General features: G+C 41.2%; 1 protein-coding gene across 8 annotated transcripts in view; it reads right to left on the bottom strand.

The window, feature by feature from the left end:
• Positions 1–17082: 17082 nt before the first annotated feature.
• Positions 17083–22312, bottom strand: part of LOC140212099 (protein transport protein Sec24B-like) — a 90587-nt gene continuing 85357 nt past the window's right edge. For all 8 annotated transcript variants that reach the window (XM_072282625.1, XM_072282627.1, XM_072282629.1 and 5 more), the window contains one exon: positions 17083–18233. In XM_072282625.1, coding sequence (XP_072138726.1) covers positions 18125–18233 — 109 coding nt within the window. In that variant the 3' untranslated portion in view covers positions 17083–18124. The remainder of the gene's footprint in view (positions 18234–22312) is intronic.

A 22312-nucleotide genomic window follows, 5' to 3' on the forward strand; every position in this document is an offset into this window, starting at 1 on the left:
GAGAAGCGAGATTATTATAATATCTGCTTGTCCAGACATACCGGTTCACCCTGGTGACTCCGATGCCCGATCGTTGGCCGAAAGTTAAACTGGCAAGGGACTATAAACACACACCCCCGATCCTGCCGTGTTCAGAATGAAGTACACCTTGAGACAGCAATAATCCCTTTTATAATTGATTTGCACGTATTTGTTGTGTTTTGTAACTCCGTTACTTAAAACTTATCGAAAGGAAAACAAAGTGCCAGGAATGGGTATCCGAGACAAGAGAAAATCTGCAGATGCTGGAAATCCAAGCAACACACACAAAATGCTGGAGGAACTCAGCAGGCCAGGCAACATCTATAGAAAAAAAAGTACGGTCGGCGTTTCGGGCGGGGTCTCTTCGACAGGACTGGGGGGGTGGGGGAAGGTTGGGGCAGAGGAGGGGGAAACACAAGATGATGGGTGAATCCGGGAGGGGCAGTGATGAAGTAAAGAGCTGGGAAGTTGATTGGTGAAAAAATAAAGGACTGGAGAAGGGGGAGTCTGATAGGAGAGGACAGAAAACCATGGAAGAAAGAAGAGGGGAGAGGAACACCAGAGGAATGCGGGGGCAGGCAAGGAGATATGTTGAGAGAGGGAAAAGGAGATGGGGAATGGTGAGGGGGGCATTACCCGAAGTTCGAGAAAACAATGTTCATGCCATCAGGTTGGAGGCTACTCAGTCGGAATATAAGATGTTTTTCCCTCAGCCAGAGATTGGCCTCATTGCAACAGTACAAGAAGCCACGGATGGACGTATCAGAATGAGAGTGGGAAGTGGAATTAAAATGGGGGGGGGGGGGTGGACCTGTGTATAAGAAATAATATTAAATCATTAGAAAGGGATGACATAGGATAGGAAGGTATAGAGTCTCTATGGGTTGAGTTAAGAAATGGCAAGGGTAAAAGGACCCCAATAGCAGTTGTATACAGGCCTCCAAACAGCAGCCAGGATGTGGATTACAAATTACAGTAGCAGATAGAAAAGGTGTGTCAGAAGGCAAATATCACAATAACATGAAGGTGGATTGGGAAAACCGGGCCAGTACTGGACTGCAAGAGAGAGAATCTGTAGAATGTCTAAGGGATGGCTTTTTAGAACAGCTAGTTGTTGAGCCCACCAGGGGATTGACTGTGCTAGATTGGGTGTTGTGCAATGATCCAGAGGTGATAAGATAGTTTAAGGTTAAGGTACCCTTAGGGAACAGTGATCGCAGTATGATCAAGTTCACTTTAAAATTTGAGAAGGAGAAATTAAATTCCAATGTGTTGGTATTTCAGTGGAATAAAGGAAATTACAATGGCATGAGAGGGGAACTGGCCAAGGTTGACTGGAAAGGGATACTAGCAGGAAGGACAGCAGAGCAGCAATGGCTGGAGTTTCTGGGAAAAATGAGGGAAGTGCAAGACAGATACATTCCAAATAAGAAGAAATTTTCAAATGGAACAAGGACACTACTGTGGCTGACAAGTGAAGTCAGAGCAAAAGAAAAGGCATGCAAGGAGGCCAATGCTAGTGGGAAGATAGAGGATTGGGAAGTTTTTAAAAACTTGCAGAAGGAAACTAAGAAGGTCATTAGTAAGGAAAAGATTAATTATAAGAGGAAGATGGCAACTAATATCAAAGAAGATTCTAAAAGCTTTTTTAAGTACATTAAGGGTAAAAAGAGAGTTGACGGCAGATATAGGACCAATAGAAAATGATGCTGGAGATATTGTAATGAGTAACAGAGATGGCAGAGGAACTGAATGCATATTTTGCATTAGTCTTCACAGTGGAAGACATCTGTAGTATACCAGACATTCAAGAGTGTCAGGGAAGTGAAGTATGTACAGTGAAAATTACAACTGTGTCAGGACACTGGAGCAGGGATCCAATCACAGACCCAGTACTGTGCACACAGTGATATTAATTGAGTAACAAATCCCAAGGTGCAAACAAAGTTGGTGTCAAAGTTCAGGCAGAGATCAAAACATCCAGAGAAATCCAAAAACCAGAATCAGGAAACAGGCAGAGTCGATATTCAGACAGAGTACAGATACAAATGCTGGAAAGGCTCAGGAAAATTCACTGGCACAATCTGGCAACAAACAGGTGAAAACACAGGACTGAAATACACAGCAATAAACAGAGAGGCAGATGATAGGTGAGGCACAATGAGACACAGGTGGCAGCAATACAGGTAATAATGAGAAACAGATGAGAGACGGAGTACTCAGTAATACAGGGGCCGGAGTAGAGCAGGAGTGGGGACAGGAGCACTTGGAAATACAAAACCACAGACTGACAGCTAGGGGGAAACACACAAAAAGACAAGAGTTCAACTGGAGGTACTGAGGGTGGATAAATCTCCTGGACCTGATGGAATGCACCCTTGGGTTCTGAAGGAAGTAGTGGAGAGATTGCGGAGGCGTTAACAATGATCTTTCAAGATTTGATAGATTCTGCCATTGTACCAGCTGGCTGGAAAATTGCAAATGTTACTCTGCTATTTAAGAAGGGTGGGGGGCAGCAGAAAGGAAACTATAGACCTGTTAGCCTGACATCAGTGGTGGGGAAGTTGTTGGAATCGATTGTTAGGGATGAGATTATATAGTACCTGGAGGCACATGACAAGATAGGCCAAAGTCAGCATGGTTTCCTGAAAGGAAAATCCTGCCAGACTAATCTACTGTAATTTTTTGAGGAAATTACAAGCAGGGTAGACAAAGGAGATGCAGTAGATGTGGTATGCTTGGATTTTCAGAAGGCTTTTGACAAGGTGCCACACATGAGGCTGCTTAGCGAGATAAGAGCCCATGGAATTACAGGGGAGTTACTAGCATGGGTGGAGCATTGGCTGATCAGCAGAAAACAGAGAGTGGGAATAAAGGGATCCTATTCTGGCTGGCTGCCGGTTACCAGTGGAGTTACACAGGAGTCAGTGTTGGGACCACTGCTTTTTATGATGTATGTCAATGACTTGGACTATGGGATTTATAGAGTTGTGGCTAAATTTGCCAACGATACAAAGATAGATGGAGTTGTGGGTAGTGTTGAGGAAACAGAGAGCCTGATAATGATAAAACCCTATCTTCTCTGTTTTCTGTTATGGCTTCAATAAACAAATGGGTGAACAATAATTTCCTAAAACTAAATGAAGATAAAACTGAAATACTTTGGTTGGTCCCAAAGGCAAAAGAGATAAACTTCTTGGGAACTTGGCTCCCCTTGTAAAATCAGAAGTAACTAGTCTAAGCGTTTTCCTTGATTCAGATTTGAATTTTAAATCCCACATAAAGAAAGTGACTAGAGCAGCATTTCTACACTTACAAAACATTGCAAAGTTATGTCCATTCTTGTCATGCAATGACGCTGAAAATTAATTCGTGCCTTTATATCAAATAGACTAGATTACTGCAATGCAACCTATTGACAAACCTTGACTCAATCAGAACACCACTGCTAGACTTTCAACTAAAACCAAGTTGAGGAAACATATCACTCCCATACTAGCTACTCTGCATTGGCTTCCTGTATCTTTTAGAATTGCTTTTAAATTTCTCTTACTTTCTTTAAAGCTCTCGATGACCTGGAAATGGAGTACATCATAGAGTCACTTTAGTTTTATAATCCTGCTCAAGCTCTCAGGTCTTTTTCTGCTAGTCTCTTAAATTTAAACAACCTCCCTCAAAAGATAATTGGCAGGTCAGTTTTTTTGAACTATGCCCCTAAACTGTGGAATTCAATACCTAAAACTATAATGGATGCAGATTCAGCGGACACTTTTAAAAGTCCCTCAAAACCTATTTATTTAACCTTGCTTTTAACTAACATCTTTTTGTCATTTATTTTCATGTTTGCAATTTACCTGATTGTGATGCATTTTGAACTACATTGTATGAAAAGTGCTCTATAAATAAGTTACTATTATTACTATATGTTTACTCTTTTATTCTGGGATCATTCACGTAAACCTCCTCTGGACCCTCTCCAATGCCAGAACATATAGTGCCCTTGATTAAAAGAGGATTTATTACAAAAGTAGAAATGTGCTGCTTCAATTCAAGGAGCTCTTGATGAGACCACACGTGTAATACTATAACAGGCTGAGCCCCTCTGCCTAAGGAACAATATAGATATTAAAAGAAGTTCATCAGATTGATTCCTGATTGTCATCGGAGAGATTAAGCATACTATGCCTATAACCTCGAAACAAATGAAGAATGAGAGGTGATTTCATTGAAATATACATAATTCTTACAAGGTTTGATAGGGTAGATGCAGCTTTGGGCTCAGATGTCAGCAAATTTCAGCAACTTCAGCAACCAGGAGAAGTGGTACACCTCAGACCACCTGGCTGCCCATCAGCAATATGTTTCTAAGATCTTTCATCATCAATGGATATTTAACACATTAAAATATCAATAAATCAGATCCTTTCACATTAACTTTTCCCATTGTCTAAAATTAACTGACAGCTCTAATTAGAATTTTGCATTAAAAAAGATCTTTATAAAATCAGATATTTTCTTGAAAATTCTCTTAAAGCAAATAAGTTGCAAAGTGACACACACACAAAATACTGTAGGAATTCAGCAGGTCAGGTAGCATCTTTGGAAAGGAATAAAGAATCAATGTATTAGGCCGAGACCCTCCATCAGCTGCCTGACCTGCTGAGTCCCTCCAACATTGTGTATGTGTGTTATTCTGGATTTCTGGCATCTTCGGAATCTCTTATGTTTAAAATAATTTGCAAAAGTTATAAAATAAACTTTGAGAGGCAACAATGAAATCTCTGGGCATGTGATTGTTATTTTTTGAGATCAATAAATGAGTGTTATTGTTCTTTCCTGAGGGGGTACCTGCAAAGTCGGAGAAAGCATGCGACATGATACTTGACCTCGTGCAAGTGCTGAGGGAAGATGTCATGATAAGGTTGTTCAGGGTATTTGTGGCAGCAATTCAAGGATGAACATATTCATTGGGTCTTGCTGCTGATCCAAATTACAGATTCAGAATCAGGTTTATTTTCAGTCTCGTATAATATGAAATTTGTGGTTTTATGGCAACAGTACAATACAAAGACATGCAACTACCATATATTACAAAATAAATAAATAATGTCAAATAAAGTTAGATAGTGTTCAGAGACTATTCAGAAATCTGATAATGCTTGTTCACTTGCTGTCGTCTAGCAGGATCTGTCAACAGTACTTTACACTGGACAGTTGTATTACCAGCCATGCTATGTTGAAAGGCTAGGGCTAGTCTCCTGCACAGGTTTATTCAGATGAAACACAAGATTTGCGGAACATCAGCATGCTGGACAGGGAGTCTGTGGCACAGTGCAGAGATGATCTCAGCTAGAACAGCAGCCAGTGCCTCTCAATGTAAGTAAGAGCTGATTTTCTTGGACATTCAAAATTCATCTTTTAAAGTTAATCCTTGCTCCTCAACCTGAAATATTACCTGACTTTCTTTCCATAGATGCTGACTGATCTGTTGAGTATTTTCAGCATTTTTAGTTTTATTTCAGATTTTCAGCATCTGCAATTTTTTCCCATAAGACCATAAGACATGAGAGCATAATTAGCCCCATCGCATCTGCTCTGCCATTCAAACATGGCTGATTTATTATCTCTCTCAACCCCACTCTCCTGCCTTCTCCCTATCACCCATTCCTCCTCATCTCTTCCAATATATTTTTTTCAGTGTATTAGTTCAGAAACTATCTACATATTCTTTGTTTCCACTCCAATACCCTCAGATGTGGTTGGTTAAGAGCCTTCAAAGAAAGCCAACACAGACTATGTCCTGATTGTTAGACTGGACTGGAATGTTTGCACCAACTTGGATGTGGAAAACTTTCTCCTCGAGCCCTGAAGACACACATGTAATTCATAAAATACTTCTATTTCATATTTTGAATATTGGCAGCTTTTTTCATTTGACTAATGAGAGAGGGTTTTTTAACATAATATTTCAATTACCTCATCAATGTTCTACAATTTTCCCTGATTTGAGTCACAACTCTATTTCTTAAAAGCTGAAAGCATTAAAGTCAAGCCAAATGTGATTTTATTGTTCTGCACAAGTACAGTGAGGTACAGTTATAATGAAAAGGTCACTCGCAGCTACATCACATGTAACTAAGGAAATAATTCCTTAAGGGTTTGAATGCTCTTGTAATGAAATTAGGCTGAAAAAATATTTTACAGGAAACACATTTAACAATGGAAACTTGCACAGTCTTTATTGTAAAAAGCATTTCAAAACATTTGTCATCAAACACTAATCCTTTTAAAGAGATGGTTGAGTAGCATGATGAAAAGAGTAACTTCAAGGAACATTTTGAATGAGAAGGGAGGTAGACAGGTTTAGGGAGGGAAATCTTTAGAGTTTAGGGCCAAGAGCAATGCAATAAAAAAAACAATTTGTGCAAGAGATAAGATTGGCGGGACAGTGATCCTGGAAAAGGATGGACTGGAAAATGGAAAGAAGACAAGACTTCTAAGAAATATGAAAAGGACATGATTTAACTTGCTGGATCACAACAATCTGAAAGCAATGAGTGTAAAGAGTTAATGGGATTTGTGCGAGTACACATACCAGTTTCTGATAAGATCCAGGTTGCGGAGTGTGGGAGACAGTGCTTTGGTGTATTGAAATTAAAGGAAACAAAAGCATGGATGGCAGTTTGGTAGCCCCAGGCAGAGACAGAGATGAATGATATTAATGAGATCAAACAAGGAGGTCTGTTGATTCAGAGGATATTGGATGGAAGCTCAGCTCCGAGTCAAATAAGATACCAAATCTAATCAATTTCAGACAATCACCTTAGAGCGATACAGTTACTGGAATTTGTAACAATAATCAAAGAAGACTTTAGTTTTTCAATATTTAATTGGAGAAAATCCAGCTCATCTTTCGCTGGTTGCTAGGAGATCAGTGTGATCAATCAGACTGGGGAGGAGTTCAGAGAAAAGGTCCTGAGAGAGCAGGATACCATCATGTAACAGCACAGGAAGAGAAGCCTTTGGATGGTAGCCATGAATGGACAGAGATGAAACTAGACAAAGACATTCTCTTTATAGCTGGACAACAGAGGCAAAATATTGATGGAGGATAAAGTCGGCAAGCAAAGGCTGTAGTCATGTCAGGATGGATTAGAATGAATATTCAACCATTGTCTTGATGATTATGCTAAGGGATTTTTTAGTTTTGGTGTGTTCAGAACAAAATAAATAACTGTAATTATCAATCTGACTCAAATTCTCTTTCTTAACGTCCCTTTTTTATGTTTATTTACCTTTTAGCGAAGGTTGCCACATTAACAATATTCTTATAAGATTTTAGTTTTTTTTGTATGCAATGTATGATTCCAGCCACTCAGTGGCACTACATTGAAACTGCGAACACAAACCACTAAATATTACCTGGTTAAATACACGAGTGGACAGAAATGTTTCATACACAAAGGCGATTCCTGACTCTCCCACTTCAGCTCCAGTACAGAAGGAAGTCATTTGGTCTCCCTTGCTTGTGTCAGCCATTTGTAACATTGTGAACAACTTATGTTAACAAACTGGACATCTCTCAAGATTGGAATAAGGGATAAGGAAGTTATTTTTAAAATAGGCAAGTAAATTCAGTTTCACCTAATTTTCACTGTGATTAATCTCTTGCACTAAGTTGCAATGAAACCAATTTAAATGAGATAATGAGGTGACAGCTACTGAAACAGGCCTTTGAATAGACAATTAAAGATGCATTTATATCCCAAAGAATTGCATTTATATAGTGGGTATGTTAGCACAAAGAGTTGCATTTAGTGTCTATGATACTCAAAAAATATATATTTATATAGTGTCATAGTACCACAAAGAATTGTATTTATGTAGTGTCTATAAAACCACAAAGAATTGTGTTTATATAGTGTCTATAATATCACAAAGAATTGCATTTATATAGTGTCTATCATACCACAAAGAAATGCATTTATATAGAGTCATAATGCCACAAAGAATCCTATTTATACAGTGTCATAATACCGCAAAGAATTGCATTTATATAGTGTCTGTAATACCCCAAAACATTTTACCGCTAATCAAGCACTTAAGTCTTCCCATTGTTGTAAAATAGGAAATATTGTGATCAAATTGTGCATGCAAGCTTCCACAAATAACTACCTTAATAACAACCAGTGAAACCATTAGTAGGTTGAGGGATAAATATTGGTCAGCAATTAAATACACTTGAGAAACAATAGAATGTGGAACGTTGCCACACACACTTTCTGAATTCAGTTCAGTTCTTTTAAAAGCCGATTATAACGATAAGCGGCGGACTTATTCCACACAAGATGGAGTTAAAGACAGATGTGGGATATGATGCTGAATGACCTGGTTCTATCAGGCAACATTCAATAAAACCATCAAGGTTGACAATATTGAGAGTTTCCTCTGCCTACAAATTACTGATTACCTTTTACTGTTTTCTGAGTAAAGAAATCTCTCCTGAAATGTCTGCTAGATTCAATACTCTTTAAGTATGGTACAGTATTGTTTAAATCCTATTTTATTTCTTTATTTTCCTGTAAATATATGAATCTTATGGTGACAGATACAGTACATACTTTGATAATAAATTTACTTTGAACTTTATTGACTGCCCTTCATCTCTAATTTTGCACTCCCCTATTTTATTTTACTGTACATCTACCTTATCAAATTTTTCTTATAATTTTAAAAACATCAATTCTGCCTTGAGAGATATGTGTCTTTACTGAGAGATAAAACTGGCCTTTTTAAAACCAAAAACATGTTCATTACCACACTAAAGCCTGCTGGGTAAATCAGTCAGCTTTCCAAGTACCATTGCTCTACAGCAGGAGTTCTCAACCTGGGGTCCATAGACCCATTGGTTAATGGTAGGGGTCCATAGCACAAAAAAGGTTGGGAACCCTTGCTCTACAGGAAGCCACAGGACAAATGCAGTTCTTGGAGCACCATAACTGTTACTGTTATCACACTTGTGTAAATTAATTGTTCTTTCACAGTTTAAGGCTTCAACATCCCATCAATACTACCTGATAGCAATAAACCAGTTACCAATTACTGCAGGAAGTCTTCAGTGAACCTTGTTTCATGTAGTTCCAAAGTGACTCCCTGCAGCTTTAGTTGTCTAATCTGTGTTCTTTTATGTGGCTGCTGCTTACCAAAGCGCAATACAAGGGATAAACTACCAGATAATCTTTTGAGGTTGATTGATAAGTAAATATGTTTTTTAAAAAACACCAGGGGAAGTTGCACCACTCCTCTTGAATGCTGTGCAATTCTTTAGGGTGATCAGAGAGAGCTGTGGTTGTTTCTCAGTCTTGTTTATACATAATTTTTGATAAATTCTATTGCATTTCTTTATTTTCCTGTCAATGCCTGCAAATAATGAATGCCAAGGCAGTATATGATAATACATACTCTCTTGAGATTACATGGCCACTTTCAAGGACTTTCATCATCATCATCATCAGGTGCCGTGCCCAGCTTGAGCTTTGACTGCCATGGCCCACACACTCCTGTTTCGGCTCAAGTGGATCAATTCATTGGTATTCATTTCCAGTTCTCTGGCTGCTGTCTCCATCATCATTTGTCTTTGCCTTCCTCTTGCTTTCTTCCCTTCAATCTTTCCCATAATTACCATGCATTCTAACTGCTCTTTCCTAATCACATGTCCAATGAAGTTACATTGTCTTTAAAGACTTTTCAAGGACTTTACAACTCATCTTCTAGGTGTTAATTATTTCTTATTGTATTTCCCATTTGGCTTCCTTTGCGCATTGGTTGTTTGTCAGTCTTTGTGTATACTTTTTCATTGATTCTATTGTGTTTCTTTACTCTAGAGAGGAAAATGAATTTCAGTATATGATGTCATATATGTACATTGATAAGAAATTTACTTTGACTGTGACATTACTGGAATGTGGCTCCTCCAAGAGGAATGCAACTCTAAAGAATCAGTCTTCATAGTGGGTTGAATTTTAACCCACAAGCGTTTCATTAAGTAAGAGTGCAGCTTGAGGTAAGGCTGAAACCTAATTTTAACTTGTTTTTGATTTAATTCTGTATTTATTCAATAGGGCCACCAGACAGAATTATAATTGTAATAAGAATCAATTTCACACTTTTATTTTCTATTTTGCTTATTACTAGAGGATTTGGATGTGCACTATATTTAACTCTCACTTAATCTGAATGGTCTCTAAGATTGTTGATGATTGTCTTTCCAAATAAGTTGCAAGGATTTATTTTGAATATTGTTTGTAGCTTCTGCACGCCGCCAGAGTCTAATCTGAGGATTCTGTGTGCTGTTGTGGATGCCTAATGGTTGTTAAACTGTTAATTAACATCAGAAGTTCCTTAATGAGAAATGCAAATGTACAATCAGAGCAGACCGTCAATTGTAATATAGGGCAAATGGGAATAACGTAGATGGGCATGACAGTCAATATGGATGAGTGGGCAGAAGAACCCAGTTCAGTGTGATATGATTCTATTCTATAATGGGAGCAGAAGAGTCATTCTGCAGGTGTGGACTACAGCACCACACACAGGCAACAGTTAAGCATCACAGGAAGCCAATGTTTACGTGAAGATTAAAAAACACCTGAAGGAATTTAGTGAGTTAGACATTTGTGAGAGGAAAGGGACAGTCGAGACCCTGTACCAGACCTCATGAGGGTTATCATACAAGTTTAATTTGTTTTCTTGAGTGAAAGCTATAGCACGTGCATAATCCCTTTCAGAAGTCACAGTCATCAAGCACAACACAGAAACAGGCCCTTCAGCCCACGTGGTCCATGTTGAACTTTTATTCTGCCTAATCCCATCGACCCACACCAAGAGCATGACCTTCCCATTCATATACTTAGCGAAACTTATCTTCAATCTTGTCATCAACAAAGCAGGATAGGACTTACACAGGATGGGGCACTGAGAAGTGCAGTAGAACAGAGGGATCTGGGAATATAGATCCATAATTTGTTGAGAATGGTGCCACAGGCAGATAGGGTCACAAAGAGGCCTCGTAAATCAGGGTATTGAGTACAGGAGTTGAGGTATTATGTTGATGTTGTATAACATATTGGTGAGGCCAAATTTGGTGTATTCTGTCCAGTTCTGGTCACCTACCTAGAGGGAAGATATCAATAAGATTGAAAGAGTGCAGAGAAAATTTACCAGGATGTTGCTGGGATCTGAGTTATAGGGAAAGGTTGAATATATCACTGCAAACAATGAAGAAGCAAGCCAAGGCAAAGTGAAGTTAGTAGATATGGTGTCCTGCTGGTGCGCTGCAAAATCGACACACTTGGGATTGGAGCCATGCTTGTTGGAGTGGACGATTCAGAGGGGAGAAGACGGGATGGAGGAGTTTCAATGCCCACCCAGCTGGCCTGGGTGTGAGGGTGGATTGTTCCAAATGCTGAGCGGAATTGGAGAGGTCAAGAATGGCTTCTTCAGCAGCGAAATCCAGGTCTGAAGTGAATCGATGGGTGGTGTGTGCAAGACCTGGAGTGAATCACCACAGTGAGGCCCAGGTCCTGGACCAAGGTACAATCCACTGCTTGGACTATCTAAATGCCAGCCCATATAGACAGGAAAGGCTGGGTGTCAAGAGTCAGGTGAGGTTGGATCACTCTGGGTGCCAAGCCAATTTGGAGAGGTTGAGAACAGCTCCTTCAGCAGCAAAATAAAAGCCCGGAGCAATTCAATGGCGGCAGGGCCCAGGTCCTAGTGCAAGGTTCGGACAATTTAAATGCCGGCTCAGAGAATCTGGGGGCTTCTCTCTCTGTGACGTTAAGGCTGTGAGACAGCTCCCGGCTACTCTGCTTCGTGTCTGCAAAGTTTACGCCGATCTGCCCCGCTAATATGATGAACTGACTACTCAGGCTTTGGGCCTACTCCAGGCTGCTCCAGGGATTTGGATCTAAGGACTCAGTTTGGTTCAGAATGCTGTTGTTGTTGCTCGTTTATATTGTTTACATGATTTGTGTTTTTTTCTCTTTTTCTGTGGGCACTGGAGCTTGGTCTTATTTTTTTTTAATTGGGTTCTTCCGGGTTCCTTGCTTTGCGACTGCCTGTAAGCAAACAAATCTCGAGCTTGTATAATTTATACATTTTTTGATAATAAATGCACTTTGAAACTTTGAGGTTAGGACTTTATTTCCTGGACCATAGGAGAATAAGGAGAGATTTGATCGAGGTATATAAATTTATGAGGGGCATTGATAGGGTAAATTAAAGCAGACTTCTTTCCACTAAAGTTGAGAGAGACTAGAATTATTTGTTGTAGGTTAAGGGTGAAAGGTGAAATATTTAGGGGAACCCTTCCAATCAGAATGCGATGTGATTGTGGAACAAGCCTGTGAGGTATCACTGAAGCTTATGGAACAAAATGAGGCCACTTGGCCAACCGTGCCTGTGCCAGCTGAACTATATTCATTTTGAGGTTACTTTCCAGCTACTAGTCTGGAGTACTATAACTTGTGGAATTGCAAGGGCAATGTGCCTCTGTCACCCTCAGATCAGTTTTCATGTTGGGGAATTAATCTGATGTGTCTTCCAATCATGTCAAACACCAGTGCTGTAAAAACAGTTATTATGTTGGGTTTAGGAAGCTGAGGAATAAATACCAACCATGAGAAGGATAACTCCTCACTTTGCATGAAGTAGTGCTGTAGAATCTTTTCACATCAGAAGTTCAAAGTTCAAAATACATTCATTATTGAAGTACATATATGTCACCATATTCAACCGTGAGATTCATTTCCTTGTGGGCATACTCAGTAAATCCAATAACCATAATAGTATCAATGGAACACTCCACCCAACAGAGCAGGCAACCACTGTGCAACTACGAAAGGGAAAAGAAGTAATAATAATAAATAAGTAAGTAAACAATAAGTATCAAGAACATGAAATGAAGAGTGTTTGAAAGTGAGTTAATGGGTTGTGGGAACACTTCAACGATAGGGCAAGTGAAGTTATCCCCTTTGGTTCAGAGCCTGAAGGTTGAGGGGTTATCACTGTTTCTGAACTTGATGATGTGAATCCTAAGGTTCCTGCACGTTTCCTGATGGCAGCAGAGAGAAGGGAGCATGAGCTGGGTGGTGGGGTCCCTGATGATGGATGCTGCTTTCCAGTGACAGTGTTCTGTGTAGACATGCTCAATGGTGGGGAGGGCTCTACCTGTGATGGACTGGGCCATATCCACTACCTTTTGCAAGATTTTCCAATCAAGGGTGTCGGTGTTTCCATACCAGGTTGTGAGGCAGCCAGTCAATATACTCTCTACCGCACATCTATAGAAGTTTATCAAAGTTTTAACTGCCATGCCAAATCCTACAAACTATAAGGAAGTAGAGGTGCTGCCATGCTTTCTTTGTAATTGCACTTACGTGCTGGACCCTAAACAGGCCCCTTGGAATGATAACACCGAGGAATTTAAAGTCTCTGACTTCTCCACTCTGATCTCTCAACGAGGACTGGCACATGGACCTCTGGTTTCCTCCTCCTGAAGCCAGTAATCAGTTCCTTGGTCTTGCTAACATTGAGTAAGAGGTTGTTGCTGTGGTACCACTCAGACAGATTTTCAATCTCCCTCCTATATGTTGATTCGTCACCACCTTTGACTCAGCCAACGACGGCAGCGTCATCAGCAAACTTAAATATGGCGTTGGATCTGTGCTTAGCCACATGGTCATACGTGTAAAGCGAGTAGAGCAGGGGGCTATGCACACAGCCCTGTGATGCATCTGTGTTGATGGAGATAATGGAGGAGATGTTGTTGCCAACCTGAACTGGCTGGGGCTTGCAAGTGCAGAACCTGAGGATCCAATTGCACATGGAGGTATTGAGGCTTATGATTAGTGTTGAGGGAATGGTAATATTGAATGCTGAGCTGTAGTCAATCTTTGCTGTCCAGACATTCAAGGTTTCAGTGAAGATCCACAGTAATGGCTGTGGACCCATTGTGATGGTAGGCAAATTGAAGCAGGTCCAAGTCACTTCTCAGGCAGGAGTTGGATGTGCTTCATCACCAATCTCTCAAAAGACTTCATCGCTGTGGATGTCAGTGCAACTGAATACCAGTCATTGAGTCTTGGGCTCCATTGTAATTGAAGCCTGTTTGAAGCAGGTGGGTACCTCAGACTGGTGAAGTGAGAGGTTAAAAATCTGATTGAACATTGCAGCCAGTTGATCAGCACAGGTCTCCCCACCATTACCAAATGATACTGCCTGGATTTAATGTTTTATTAGAAAGCACTTTATTTCCTATAATGCGGCACTTCCTCACTGTACAGTATGTTCAAGGCTTGGGGTCTACTTTTGCAACAGGTCATTGGTCTTAACTGGACAAACTTCTGATGTACAGATTTAGAGACAAAATAGCTGTCTGCAAACTTTAGCCTTCCACTGCTTTTGATAGATAATTCACTTGCCTATGGATTCACAGGGCAGCATGGCAGCACTGCAGTTAGCATAATGCTATTACTACGCCAGCAACATGAGTTCAATTCCTGCTGCTGCCTCTAAGGAGTTTACATTCTCTTTGTGACTGCGTGGGTTTCCTCCATGTGCTCCAGTTTCCTCCCACATTCCAAAGATGTATGGGCTAATAAATTAATTGGTTTCATGGACGGAATTGCACTGACTCATTGAGCCAGTATCTCTACCATGCAGTTTCTCTAAAAATTAAAAAAAAAATGAGTTGAGGGACTGATCAATTTATTTTTGAAGGCATTGAAAACTGTTCTTATGTCTTTATTTTTCAGGGTATCGCTCACTGTTAGCGGTAAGGTCAATAATTATTACCCTTTGAAAAGCTTTTGGTGAGCACCTTCCTGAAACGCTACAGTCCAACGGTGTTAATGTTATGGTTATAATGTAACTTAGTGGCTTTGTAGAGTCAGTACTGCAGAGCAGGAGTCACATATTGACTAGATTGAATAAAAGTGGCAGATTTTCTCCCTGAAGGGCATTAATGAAGGGTTAGCTTTGCCTATCAATCTGGGAGGTATTTGGTCAACATTCTAATTCTATATACTTGTTTCCTCGCCACACCCTGATTTGTTTTTGGAAACATTGTAGTTATATTCCAGAATTGCCAAGGTGGAAAGTGACTTTCTATCTCTGATAGAAACTGGAGGTCCAGTAACAACTACTGCACTAGTTAATTATTTTTATCAAGAGGTATTCAAAGATTCAAAGTACACTTATTATCAAAGAATGTATAAATTGTAAACCTTGAGATGTGCTTGCTTACAAATAGCCACAAAGCAAGAAACCCAAATGAAGAAAAAAAAATAAAAGACCAACACCTGAAATGCAAGAGAAAGGAGGACAAACTGAAGCGAACAACAATGTTCTGAATCAAAGTGAATCCTCAGATCCGGATCCCCAAGTAGGCTCGTCAGTTCACCATATTAGCGGGCATGAAGCAAAGCAGCCGGGGCAGTCTTCATAGCGTCAGTGCCAACGGAGAGAGGCGTGACCATAATGGACACCAAGTGAAATTGACTCTCGCCTCTGATCCCGACACCCTGCCTTTTCAGTCTATCTGCGCAGGTGTTTAAAGCCACCAATTTGACCAAAATTGAACAGCGAAAGGCTCCGATGCCTGGAGAGAGGAGTGAACATCATGGAGAGCAAGCGATGTAGCACTATAACTAGCTCTTCCGACCCAATGAACCATCACCACCCCAACTGAACCCATGTGAAGAATTACCCTGCCAACCCGTACGTCTTTAGAAAGTGAGAGGAAACAGGAACACCCAGAGGAAACCCACGCTGTCATGAGGAGAATTTGCAAGCTCCTTATAGAAAGTGTCAGAACTGAAACTGGGTCACTGGCACTGTAATAGCTCACCACTACACTGCAGTGCCGCACCAACATTTCCATCATAGTAGAGTACAGAAATGTAGGATTCAGTGAGGGAGTTACAGAGTGTGGAGCCACGGCCTGTAGGAAGTATTGAAAGTAGATCAGCGTGGAAGCATTAAAAATCACAAGCCAGGCTGTGGGGATGGAAGAGATAAAGCTGAACTTGGGTGGGGTCATCGATCAAATTCCTGCTTATAAGGCTTATGCTTATTTAAATAGATTAACAAAAAATTAGGTGGCTCTTTGATGAAAATGCAAGGAATTTTCTAGTTTTTCTGCCCACCATGTCATCCTCCAGACACCAGGCATTCAGATTATTGGTGCTTTGGAACATTTAGTGCTGATCTGACCAATACACGCTCAGTGGCCACTTTATTAGGTACACCTGAACACCTGTTCATTGATGCAAATATCTAATCAGACAATCATGTGGCAACAACTAAATACATAAAAGCATGCAGACATGGTCAAGGGGTTCAGTTGTTGTTCAGACGCAACGCCTGAATGGGGAAGAAATGTGATCTAAGTGACCTTCACCATTGAATGATCGTTGATGTCAGACAGGGTGGTTTCAGTATCTCAGAAAGTACTGATTTCCTGGGAATTTCACGTGCAACACTCTCTAGAGTTTATAAAGAATTGTGTGAAGAAAAATATCCAGCGAGCTGCAGTTCTGTGGGTGATAAAGCCTTGTTAATGAGAGAGGTCAGAAGGAAACAGCTTGACAGATTCAAGCTGACAGGAAGTTGACAGTAACTCTTCTGCACACCACTGTTGTAACACGTGGTTATTTGAGTTAGTCAACTTCCTGTCAGCTTGAACCAGTCTGGCTGTTCTCCTCTGTCCTCTCTCAAGAGGTAAAGAGGTACCGACTAAAGTGGCCATTGAGTGTCTACCTATCCTTCGACACCAGTAGTATGGATTGTCATCATTAGTCATTAAACAGTCATCAACCTGTTAGTCATTCTTTCTTCAGTATCTTTAGTCATTAACCTGTTATCACTGTTTGTAGTGGCTTACTCTGCATAAAGAGGCTGTTGTCTTTCCTATATTATTACACACCACTAATTACTGCACTAGGTGTACAGCACTTTGTGCACTCAAACAGCATTAAAGGTATATAAATGCCTCTGTTTTTTATTTATTCTTTCAATATTTTTTCATAACTTTCAAAAATTGTCTTAGATCTTTGCTTATCCCACCTGTTCCAGAGAAAAGGTCAGAAATTATCCAGGGTTTTCCACATGATTCTAGAGCAATCTTCCAATTATATGTGTTTTCATAACATCAGAACAACCTGAAACAACTTACATGATTATCTTTAATATATAATTGCATTAACAAGGTCTTATTTCTGGAACTGTTGACAAGAATCTGTGCTGTATCCTTTCTCTGGTCATACTATCTCTTTGACGTTGCAATGTATATCATGTACACTATTTGATTTCTGAATATCTGTGTACCGGAACATCCGATTATAACTTGGTGTTGAAGCCAAGTGTCAAAATGTATTCTATCAGATGGTAAATTGGAGGTGGGATGACCTTTATGCCAGACATATCAAACAGTTTAATTTACAGCAAACAGAACATTATCTACAAACATAGTTTAGTATGAATAACAAAAGGGGCCTACTGCAAACAGTAGGCTAGGTGTGCTTTACAGCAGTAACAGAGTTTATGACTGAATCTATGGTAGGGTGAATGAGGTTTAATTAGGTTATTTTTTCAGTAAACTACAGTGAACAGACAGCTACAGGTTACAAACAGAGTGCATAAAATCCACCCTTTCTTCAGAAGAGGGTCTACAGGCTTAATAGACAGGCTGACTGTCCAATCACCCCAATCCTAAATAGATTATTCAGTTTATTCTAACATCTAAGATGCATGCCATGAACTACCAACATTCCAAGTGTACTGGGGTTAAGGGGTGGGGTTTGATACCTGATATCCCCGCCCTTCCGTGCTTCATTCAGGTAACTCCCCAATCAGGTGACGATAAACTTGGTTTTATACACACATCCTATGAAGCATCCTGGAAGTGTTTTCTATTTCATTTCAAAACCTGCCTGATCAAAATGCAACCAAAGAGTTTAAAATGAGAGAAAGATTTTTTTGCTACTTTGGTGGACTGCCTTGGGTGAACCAGTCATCTCTGGAGCCATTTGGGTTTCTGCTTTCATACCTGCTCCTTCAGGTGAAGCAGAAATTCATAGTAGGACATTGCTGATTCCGTGTGGTTATTGATCAGATGAGTGATGAATATGGACCGTGATGAACTGTCATCCCTGCCAAGTACAAGCCAACAAAATTACACCAAGGTATTGATCCCTGTATTGTGAAGCATTCTCATGTATGGTTATCAACACCTCAGAGTGTTTCATCCATTCACCTGACAGATAGACACTCTCTCTTTCTTTCGAGATACAGTACTGTAACAGTTCCTACCAGCCCAAGCAGCCCACGCCGCACCAGTACACCCATGTGACCAATTAAACTACTAACAGATATCTCTTTGGAACGTGGGGGGAAACCAGAGCACACGGAGAAAATCCACAAGGTCATGGAGAGAAGGACAAACTCCTTACAGACAGTGGCAGAATTGAACCCAGGCCACTGGCACTGAAATAGTGTTACTCTAATTGCTATACTGCTGTACCACTGACATGAGGCACCAGACATTTTATTATTAAAAACACCATAAAATATATGGTTTGTTGTCATTTGGCCCATTTATGCTAATATCAGTTCTTTGATAAAGTTGGCAAATGAGTCCCAGTTCCTGTTCTTTTCTTACAATTGCTACAAACTCATTCTTACAGTTTACCACTGAATCTGCTTTCACCATGCATCAACATAACAGATCACAGCAATTTACCACTAAAAGAAGATTTTCCTCATTTCATTTTTGGTTCTTTTGCCAATCATCATAAATCTGTGACTTTTGGTGACATTGCTGCCGTAAACAGCAGAAGCATAAGAGACATTTGCAGATGATTTTGGTTACCTGCACTCCAAGCGAGAGGAATTGTTTGTACTAATTTACCTGTCATGGTTTTAAATCTGGGTGGCAGGGTGGAGACATGTCTCTACAAAAGGAGGTGTAAGGAGCTCCTTCCTTCCGCTGTAGCCTGCAGGTCACCATTGGGCACGGTGTAGCCCCAGCTCAGACCCCACCCCCACCGAACAGGGTCATATGAAGCCGTGGGAACAGGTGGTGGATGGTCATATAAGCAGAAGATGCATATCATAAGTCCTGGTTATGCAACCACTGAGGCCAGGCAGACAATTTCTTAAGAGTATTGATAATGGCTGGGGTCACCTGTCTCGTAAGGACACTGCCCAGAAGAAGGCAATGGCAAAGCACTTCTGTAGAAACAATTGCCAAGAACAATCATGATCTCCCACGTCATACGACACAGCAGATAATGATAATGAGTTTTTAACACCTCTCTTCAGAATCACTTCAAGAGAATAATCCCAGTTTCACAAGACCCTCCACATACAAATGTACATAAGAGATAACATTTGTACTCTCGTAAACACGAGGAAATCTGCAGATGCTGGAATCTCAAGCAACACAGATAAAAGTTGCTGGTGAACGCAGCAGGCCAGGCAGCATCTCTAATCTCAGATCCGAAATGATAGGAGAAGACAGGAGGGGGAGGGGTGGAGCCAAGAGCTGGACAGTTGATTGGCAAAAGGGATATGAGAGGATCATGGGACAGATGGGACAGGAGGCCTAGGGAGAAAGAAAAGGGGGCGAGGGGAAGCCCAGAGGTTGTTCCTCCAACCTGAGTGTGGCTTCATCTTTACAGTAAAGGAGGTTCATGCCATCAGGTTGGAGGCTACCCAGACAGAATATATGATGTTGTTCCTCCAACCTGAGTGTGGCAGTCTTTCCAGGTGAGCCGACACTTCACCTGTGAGTCGGCTGGGGTGATATACTGCGTCTGGTGCTCCCGATGCGGCCTTCTATATATTGGCGAGACCCAACGCAGACTGGGAGATCGTTTCGCTGAACACCTACGCTCTGTCCGCCAGAGAAAGCAGGATTTCCCAGTGGCCACACATTTTAATTCCATGTCCCATTCCCATTCTGATATGTCTATCCACGGCCTCCTCTACTGTAAAGATGAAGCCACACTCAGGTTGGAGGAACAACACCTTATATTCCGTCTGGGTAGCCTCCAACCTGATGGCATGAACATTGACTTCTCAAACTTCCACTAATGCCCCACCTTCCCCTCGTACCTCATCTGTTATTTATTTATTTATATACAAACTTTCTTTTTCTCTCTCTCCTTTTTCTCACTCCGTCCCTCTCACTATACCCCTTGCCCATTCTCTGGGTTTCCCCTTCCTCCTTTTCTAGGCCTCCTGTCCCATGATCCTCTCAAATCGCTTTTGCCAATCAACTGTCCAGCTCTTGGCTCCATCCCTCCCCCTCCTGTCTTCTCCTATCATTTTGGATCTCCCCCTCCCCCTTTCAAATCTCTTACTAGCTATTCTTTCAGTTAGTCCTGACGAAGGGTCTTGGCCCGAAACGTCGACTGTACTTTTCCTGGAGATGCTGCCTGGCCTGCTGCGTTCACCAGTAACATTTGTACTCCATCACTTGCACTTAACATACATACACTGTAGCAGCGTAAGTCAGTGGTACCAATATTTCAAAGTGCAACCTCAGATACAGTATTTCTACATTATAAACACAAGAGATTTTGCAGATGCTGGAAATCCAACCAACGGACACATAATGCTGGAGGAACTCAGCAGGTCAGGCAGAATCTATGGAAATAAATAAATATTCGATGTTTCGGGGTCTCCACACTCTGTGCACCAATTCCGACCTCACTATCAAAACTATAGACAAGGAGGGTGCTGTGGTGGACTGAACTCTACCTCCCTGAGGAGAGATAACATCTGCCAGTAGCTCTCAGACACCTCCTCTTACCTACCCCTTGAAAAGGACCACATTCCGTGCCATCAGAAAATTGTCTCCAAACACCATCACTAACCTCATCAACTCTGGAGAACTCACAACTACTGCCACTAAACTTATAGTTCTCTTGCCTCGCATTGCTTGTTTCTACCTCCTAACCAAGATCTTGACTGTCCAGGTAGGCACATTGTCTCTGCCTGCTCCTGCCCCACTGAACTGATGTCCATGTACCTCAACTCTATTCTATCCTCCTTGGTTCAGTCCCTTCCCACCTACATCCATAGCAATTCACATGCTCTCGATCTCCTCAACAACTTTCAAATCACTGGCCCTGACCACCTCATTTTCACCATGGATGTCCAGTCTCAATACACTTCTATACCCTCAAGAAGGCCTTACAGCTCTCTGCTTCTTTCTCAACAAAGGACCCAACCAGTTCCCCGCCACCACCACCTTCCTCCATCTGGCAGAACTGGTCCTCACCCTCAACAACTTCTCCTTTGGCTCCTCACACTTTCTTCAAACTCAAGGGGTGCCTTTTTGTTGTCTACGTAGAACAATACATGTTCCAAGCCTTCCCTGGTAATGCTCCACAACTCTTTCTGTGCTTCATTGACAACTCCATTAGTGCTGCTTCATGCACCCATGCTGAACTCACCAATTTCATCAGTTTTGTCTCCAATTTCCACCCTCTCCTTAAATTCACTTGGTCTATTTCTGACACCTCTTTCCCTTTTCTCAATTTCTCTGTCTCCATCTCTGGAGCAAACTATCTACTGATGCCTTTTATAAATCTGCTGATTCCCACAACTACATTGACTCTACTTCTTCCCACCCTGTCTCCTGTAAAAATGCTATTCTCTTTTCTCAGTTTCTTCATCTCTGTTGCATTTGTTCCCAGGTTGAGGCTTTCCTTTCCAGGACTTCATGGATGTCCTACTTTTTTAAAGAACCAGGTTTCCCTTCCTCCACCAAAATTGCTGCCCTCTCCTGCATTTCCTCCATTTCCCAGACATCTGTGCTCAGCCCATCTTCCCACCACCTCAACAATGACAGTGTTCCTCTTGTCCTCACCTACCACCCTATGAGCATCCACATCCAACACATCATCCTCCATAGCTTCCACCATCTTCAACAGGATCCTACCACAAAATATATCTTTACCTCCCCCCCCCACTCTTCGCTTTTCACAGGATCGCTCCCTCCTTGATTCTCTTGTCCATTTGTCCCTCCCCACTAGTCTCCCACCAGGCGCATATCTTCTGCAAGCATCAGAAATACTACACCTGTCCATTTACCTCCTCCCTTACCTCCATTCAGGGCCCCAAGCAGTCCTTCCAGGAGAGGCACACTTCTGTTGCGGTCATCTGTTGTATCCGGTGCTCCTGATGTGGCCTCTTCTACACTGGTGAGAGCCTCTGTAAA

Source organism: Mobula birostris, chromosome 18 (assembly GCF_030028105.1).
Source record: "Mobula birostris isolate sMobBir1 chromosome 18, sMobBir1.hap1, whole genome shotgun sequence".
NCBI lineage: Eukaryota > Metazoa > Chordata > Chondrichthyes > Myliobatiformes > Myliobatidae > Mobula > Mobula birostris.